Below are 7,319 nucleotides of genomic sequence, written 5' to 3' on the forward strand. Positions count from 1 at the left end.
AAGGGGGGATGGGAGAAATCTGTAATACTATCAACAATTAAAAATATATTAAAAATGAAAAATCTCCATGAGTCCCCCAACCCAATTGCACACTCCCCTAGACCCACGTTTCCAAGTCAGCATAGTTCCTCTCCACCCTCTGGTCAAAGGAAACCCACAGTAGGTCATTTCTTTGAATATTTATGCAACAGCTCTGACAGTGAAGCCATCAGAATCATTTATTTTATGGATCTTCCAAGCCTGCAAAGTCCATGGGGGGACACTACTGGAGCTTAGCTCAGTGGATTCATCCACATCCAGACCTCCCGGTGCAACACTTCTGCTTGGGACGCATTTGACTGTGGCCTGTGAGGGCCAAGTTCAGGCCAGGGCTGCTGAGCTCACACGGGATAGGCAACAGCCCCTCTCGGTGTGCTCTCTGTCCAGGTGCTTCTTAGCCAAGAGTGCAGACCACACACAAGCAGGGGTCATAGGGGCATCACATTCTCTCTTCGTTCTTAAAATAACAACTTCATGAAGTGTTGTTCTCATAATGACAGTGTTTATTCAGCACCTAGTTTGATACCTAGTACATAGTAAGTGCTCATTCTGGAACCTATCGGATTGTGGTGGCTACCCCATGTGGTATTCAAATACAAAGCAGTTGTAAGTATAATGAAAAAAGGAGGGAAGAGTTGGGTCTAGAAAGTAAGCATTCTGAACACATTGCAATTGCTTTCCTATGGACAGGTAAACGTTTAGGGTCCAGTGTGGAGAAGTTTGGCCCCTGCACAAACCCTTGCCATAAGAAGGGGGAGTATTTCCTTCTGAAGTTTGAATCCTTGTGTCCACTGTCCCCTGCAGGTCTGGCACCCTCCACGCTCTGTAGTTTCATTTCCTCTTCATCAGGGGTCCCTGGAGTGGGAGCCGAGCGGAGACCGAGGCCCACCACTGTGACGACTGTGCACTCTGGAAGCAAGTGACTGGCTCTGGATGTGGGGCCCAGGGGCGAGGCCTCGGGCAGAGCCAGGGAAGGGGTCCCCAGGGCCACCAGTGCCACCAGCCACCCCAGAGTGACCCCACCTTGCATGGTGCGCCTACCTGCACAGGACTGGAAGACAGAAGTTTTTTATGGCCATATTTTATACTGCAATTCTGAAGTGTTCATTTCTCACAAACTGTACTGACTCAAGGGAGCTGATTTAACAGGACCTGGTGCTGTATATATGAATCTTGCAAAGCTCTAATGGATGGACTCTCTTTGTCCTCTCCCCAACTTTCATCATTTCTGCTCTTCTCACTATAGGTAACCGTCTATGTTGTATTTTTCATTAATGACATAAAAGGTTTCAACTGGATTATTTAAGTATTGGTAAATATTGTGCATTAGGGTTTTTTTTCCTTTTAAGATATATGTCCTTGCAATCTATACTTAGTTACATGACCTATATCGTTTGCTTGTTGGTAGTGAAGTTTTATGTTAACCATTAGGAGATTTTTTTTCCCCTCCAAGGCGAATTTCAAGGGATTTTTAAAATTTATAAGAAGAGGATCAAGAATCTGTCTCCAAAGTGAAGAGTGCACTTTACTTCTCCTCCTTCTCTCTGTCCTTCCCTGGACAGCTGAGCAGCGCCGCGGGGCTGGCTTCTCCGGCCACTTGGGGAAGGCCCTGCAGATCCCTTTCCTGGCGGCTCCTCCAGCAAACCCCCGCCAACCAGAGACACTAGTGGCCTCGTGCCCCCAGCGCTCAGACAGTAAGAAGGCTGCTCCCCTGAGACTGAAACTTTAGAGGCGAGACTTGCTGTGAAGGAGATGCCCACCCAGCAGATGGTTAAGGACCTTTCTCACAAAAGGAACAAGATGCCATTTTGTTTAAAGTGAACTTTCCACGCTGCTCTCATTTCTCATGGGGGTAATGCCTGGAAGCTCTGCTCTCAGCTATGCAGTTTTCAAACTAATCGCTCTTTCTCTCTTTTTTAAAAAAATGCATTTCTAATCTTACACTTACAATGACCTCCAACTCACATAAGTTGTTTCGCACATTTTTACCCTGTTCTTTATGAATATTACCTGGAGGAGGGGAGGGCAGTGGCTTTGGAAAAGAATTTATCTGGGGTGGTAAAGAGAGGTGAACTGCCAAGCAAGCAGGACACAGCTGCAGTGATGGCCAGAGACGGTCCAGCCAGGCTCAGCTGGCACTGAAGCTGTCCCTCTGACCAGGGCTGTCTGAAAACCAAAGACCTGTGATGGGGGTGGGGGACTGAAGGATTTCCCAGGGTGTAGGACTTGCAGAGCTATAACTGGCAATGACCCTGGCAAACTGGGCCATGTCATTCACCCACGTGGTGGACGGGTGTGCAAGATAAAGCAAGCACAGGGTGAAATCCAGGGCAAACCGCTTTTCAAGGAGACTTCAAGGATGCTGTCTTGTAGAGGCAAGCAGGTGGCTCCAAATGCCAGCTTTGCAAAAGCCCTCCCTCGATGGTCAGGCAACGCCATGAGTCTGCATTCTGCACAGACAGCTTAAGCTCATCGTGTGTCCCTGTAGGTCTGCTGATGGTCCAACGACTTTCCTAGCTGTTGTCCTCAAGCTCTGCTCCTGCTATTGGCCAGACTTGGCAGGTCCTGTTGGTCAAACCATCTTCATCACTTCCACAACCTTGCCTATGTCCAGGCCAAATGTTTAGCAATAGCCTCCCCAACACACACACACACACAGACACACACACACACACATGCACGCACGCATGCACGCACGCACGCACGCACACACACAGTATTCGATTTAGAGCTCCATTCTGCCTCCTTTAGGATGGCAGAGCAGGTATGCATAAGAGCAGCTGGAAAGACAGGCAGCTGGTCTACCCTGTTTTCATATACCTCATAGGCACTCAGCCCCTGGGCAGGAATCCCATTTGGCATCTGTCACACATGCAACCAGAGTAAAATCAGACTATCACTCTTCAAAATCTGTAAAAAGCCTGGAAAACAACAAAATGACAACAGAGCCAGTTAAGAAATAAGTGTCAACTGAGTGAGATATGCAGCCACCCAAATTGATGCATTTGCCCAAGTTGTTGCCAGTTAGCACTGTGAGTCCTCACCTTCAGAAGGGCGATAGCATGAGTCTTGTAAAGAGAATCTGAGGAAACGGAGGCATCTCTCCAGGAGGCTTGGTAGGATGTTGCTTATTAATAAGCGTAATGGAACATTTAAGTTTCTACAGTGTAAGAAAACAATCAGCATCATAGGGAGTGAAAATTTGCCTAAAGTTTTGAATCCTTGTGTCCACTGTCCCCTGCAGGTCTGGCACCCTCCACGCCATGCCGGCTCATAGCGTAGTGTCCTAGGAACTGAGCAGTCAGGCTTGGAGCAAAAGAAGACAATTTTGGTTAAACAGGCCTGGCGCTGGCACTTAGAAAGCAAATTCTGTTATTGGTGATTACATTGTTTTCTGGAGCTAATGTGTGGGGTGCATGTGTATTCAATTAGCTTGAAAGTATGTCTTACCTGAGAAGTGTGGAGCAGCTGAAAGATGGGCCCTGCTGCAGCTGTCCTCCTGTGGTTTGGGTCAGCTCTCGGCCACGCTGGCCTGTAATAGTCAGGTCTCAGTCAATACAGTGCAGGGGACGGGGACTGGTTTTAGCCCAAAGCTTGACCTTGACATCAGGCAAGTCCGTACTGTCTCAATGCCACCAGACTTGGGTAATTTCCTGTTGTTTTATGAAGAGGAGAAAGTAACTACCATGTGGAAGAACTATTGGTCTTTTGAGAGAGCCTGAGTGGCCAAAGGCTAGCGGTTCTTCAGCTGTATTTGGGATTGTTTATGCTTCGTCACAACACAGGAAGAGAACCCGGAATGTGCCTTTTGTTAAGACCTGCCGAGTAGGTGGCAGAGTCAGATTTCACCAAGAGTAGCTGAGCATTTCCTATGTGCACTGGCTGGTACTCGCCCGGGAGCCAGTGTGTGTGGTGAGGCTAAGGGTGGACCTCTGGCCCCATCACAGGCTGCCTTCCATTTGGTCTCCTCACCTTCTTAGAGCAAGTGGATTTCTTCTCACCTGAACATTACATTTGAAATAGTGTCCTTGAGTGATTTTTCCCTTAACTGCCTGTCTGTGCCTCCCTCGCTTTCCTGGCCTTCATCTCACTGTTGAGACCATAGAGAAGCTAGCATGTGCCTGAAACAGCGAGCACCTGCTCACTCGCAGGTCACAGGCAGACCTGCAGCGTATCCCTCCTAACCAGGTCTCTGGGGTCCGGACTGCTCACTGTGCTCCCTCAGCGAGCACACAGGGCTGGGCGTCGGGTTGGCATGAGGCAGAGGCAGCTGGAGCTGAGAGGGGCAGGGCCTACCCACATGAAGTGCGCACAAACCACAAACGCTCTTGAGAAAAGATGCCAGATGGAGCAATAGCAGTGCCAGGGCTGCTCATGGCAGTTTCACCACCTCCTGCTGCCCTTGGCTCCGCAGGAGAATAGAAAGGATTGTCCCCTTCATGTTCCCTTAAAGAAAACTATGCAGCGTGCCCTAAGGGCAGGCATGGCTCTGCGTTCTTGACTATGGCAGTGGTTCCAGTCACTTCTGAAATCTCACCCCAAGAATGGAGCAGCGCACACACACACACACACACACACACACACACACACACACACGGGCTTGACCTTTGACAGGATCCCACTCTCCAGGAGCTCTTAACGTAGTGTCCTAGGAACTAGGCAGTCCGGCTTGGAGCAAAAGAAGACACCTTCGGCCCAATAGTCCAGGCGCTGGCACTTAGGAAGGATGAGCCATCTGATGGAAGGGATTAGACTCAGTTTACCTGTCCAGCACTAATCCCATCCTGTTCACTTGTCTACCTTGGTGTCCAGCAGGTCCTGGATGGATTGTGGGAGGGAGAGGGGGACTCCCCTTTAGAATGAAGGCCAAGGACACCAGAGACAAAGAAAGAAAGCCCAAGGGACCCTCCTGAAAGGAGGCTGACCCTCTCTCTCAGGAGTAGCAGCTCAATCTGATTAACCCACTGGGGTTCGTGAGGTTTGACATTTCATGAGCAGTTTTGAACAGAAAGGAAAAACCGTGTCCCAGTGGAGACAACTCAGTATTGTTAAGGCTTTGCACTATGGCTCTGTTACCCACCTAAGCCTTGACCACTACCGATTTCACACTAGGGAAGCCATACAGAACCATCGTCATCGCTCCAGGGCTGGAGACAGGAGCGCTGGGCCACGCCTTTGCGATCTTGCCAGCAACCGCCCTACTTTATGGGACTTCACAGCGCACTGCGGGGTTCCTTTGGAAATGAGAAAGGGAAGCAAGAGCTGGCAAAGGGCAGCTCCTCCGCTTCCCCGAAGAGAAATGAGACGCACTCTTTCCCAGGGCCGCACAGTCACTTCTGGCAAACGAAACCAAGGTCCTCTGATAACCAGTGCACGGAGCCTCTGCACGTCCCCGAAGCAATGCCACGCCCCGTTCTGTCTGCTCACACTCGCAGTTTGCCTTTTCCTCAACACATTCCAGACCAAACACTGTCTAGTTTGTCTCCAAAATAAATGTGTAGGAACCCACCATGCTTTTGGGGGCACCTGATCCTACTTGGGAGCTTCAAGTGTACCTGACATTTGCCAAAAAATGTGTTCCAATCCTTTGGTTTTCAGAATTGAAAATGTTAAGATAGAAATGGTGAACAGGGCAAACAGATTCCTAAAAGGAGGGACACTTATTTCCTGAACATGCAAGAAAACTAGTCTGTAGATGAGTTCGCTACTGTGAACAGCAGACAGGGAGGAGAAAGAGGAAGGTAGTGGCCCACAGCCCCTTCCGGCCCAAACCTTCATTGTGGTCCCCGTGCCTCATGATCTGCCACCAGGAGTGGGCACAGTGGCCTCGCCCCACTGTGAGGACGGCCCTGCATGCCAGCCAAGGCCTGGCCCACCACCTGCAGCGGGAGCAGCTCAGCTTGGGGCTCTGGGGCCCCACTTCTACTAACCCAAAGGCTGTGCATTTGGCAGCCAAACCCACAGCATGAGGCTGCCACGTCTGACTTTGTGGACAAAGCGTGGAATGGCTTATTTGTATCTTTCTACACCAAAGGGACAAACTGTTGCATTCATTCTTTGTACTAAAGCCGCTTCTGCATTTGCTATATCTGTTTTTAACCCTTTGGTCTCCAGGGAACTTCTACGATGATTATGTATTCTGCTTATTTACTGAATTATTTTAGTTAGAGGTGATTTTATTTTCTTATGGACAGGAAAAAAGAAAACAAGAGGAGTGTTTGAGGTTTCAGTCACAGCGGTAAGATGTCACCAGGAGCTCAAAAGCCCCAAACACCAGATAAATTACTTCTCAAAGGAAAACTTTAACCTGGACAGACAGGTTCCTGGCCCTCATGGCAGGCCTGCACTTTGGGGAACTGGGTGCTGGGACAGAGGATGGGGGAGAGAGAGACAGAGACAGAGAGGGAGGTTTGTACTCTCCTTCCCAGGGCATTTGGCCTCAGAATGGAGTGAAATGCTGTCCAAATGGCAACAGAAATGGTTAGTTTTCAAAGGCGGGGCCACATGTTTCAGAGAGCATTTATCTCAGTCCCACGCTCAGGTTGGAAAACATAACATGTACATTCTGTCCAGAATCGAATTTGGGACAATTTTTCAATTGGCTTTAGTCATTACACACGCCCTTCTTGCAGCTCTCTCAGCACTGAGCATGTTTTCCAAAAGGAATGTCCCCATGTCTATTATTACCAGGCCTGCAACTGGTTCCATTTTCCCATGAAAACATCCTTGTCCAAAAGAAGGGAAACTGTGCATTTATTCCATGCATGTAATAAACTCTGCAAGAAGTTTAGCCCTCATAGGTTTGCGGCTCTGCAAAATTGTGAATGGGCAATGTAGCAAATGATGTTCTGCCTTGACAATCATGTACACATATCAAGATTTCTGTCATAATGATAATGAGACTGATGGCTTCTTGTTTTCCTCCAATAAAGACAGTTTAATCACCTTCAGATGTATGTGGTTTGTTTCCTCCATAAGGAGCAGGAGGTGGGTGTCCCAACAGCTCTCCTTTCCTCTTCTCTCTGAATTTTGGATTTGAAAGAAAGTTTTGAATTGAGCCCCCAGAAACAAATGAGGTCCCCTAAATATTTCACATCACTGGTCCAATGAGCAAGAAGTGCCATGGAGGGGTGGGCATATCTTGGCTTTGGGGTATGTGGAGGGTGCCCAGTTGAACACCTTGCTAGACAGGAAAGCTCCCCCTTTTCCTTGCTGCTGCAGAAGGTGGCTGCAGTGAGCCCAGAAACTCAAATCACACTAACTAGATGGTCGTCATTTGT

General features: G+C 48.8%; 1 protein-coding gene across 1 annotated transcript in view; it reads left to right on the forward strand.

Moving 5' to 3' along the window:
* Nucleotides 1–6,989, forward strand: part of CAMK1D (calcium/calmodulin-dependent protein kinase ID) — a 412,726-nt gene extending 405,737 nt beyond the window's left edge. The window contains exon 13 of the mRNA XM_005876600.2: nt 844–6,989. Coding sequence (XP_005876662.1) covers nt 844–962 — 119 coding nt within the window. The 3' untranslated portion in view covers nt 963–6,989. The remainder of the gene's footprint in view (nt 1–843) is intronic.
* Nucleotides 6,990–7,319: the final 330 nt, after the last annotated feature.

Source organism: Myotis brandtii, unplaced genomic scaffold, assembly GCF_000412655.1.
Source record: "Myotis brandtii unplaced genomic scaffold, ASM41265v1 scaffold49, whole genome shotgun sequence".
NCBI lineage: Eukaryota > Metazoa > Chordata > Mammalia > Chiroptera > Vespertilionidae > Myotis > Myotis brandtii.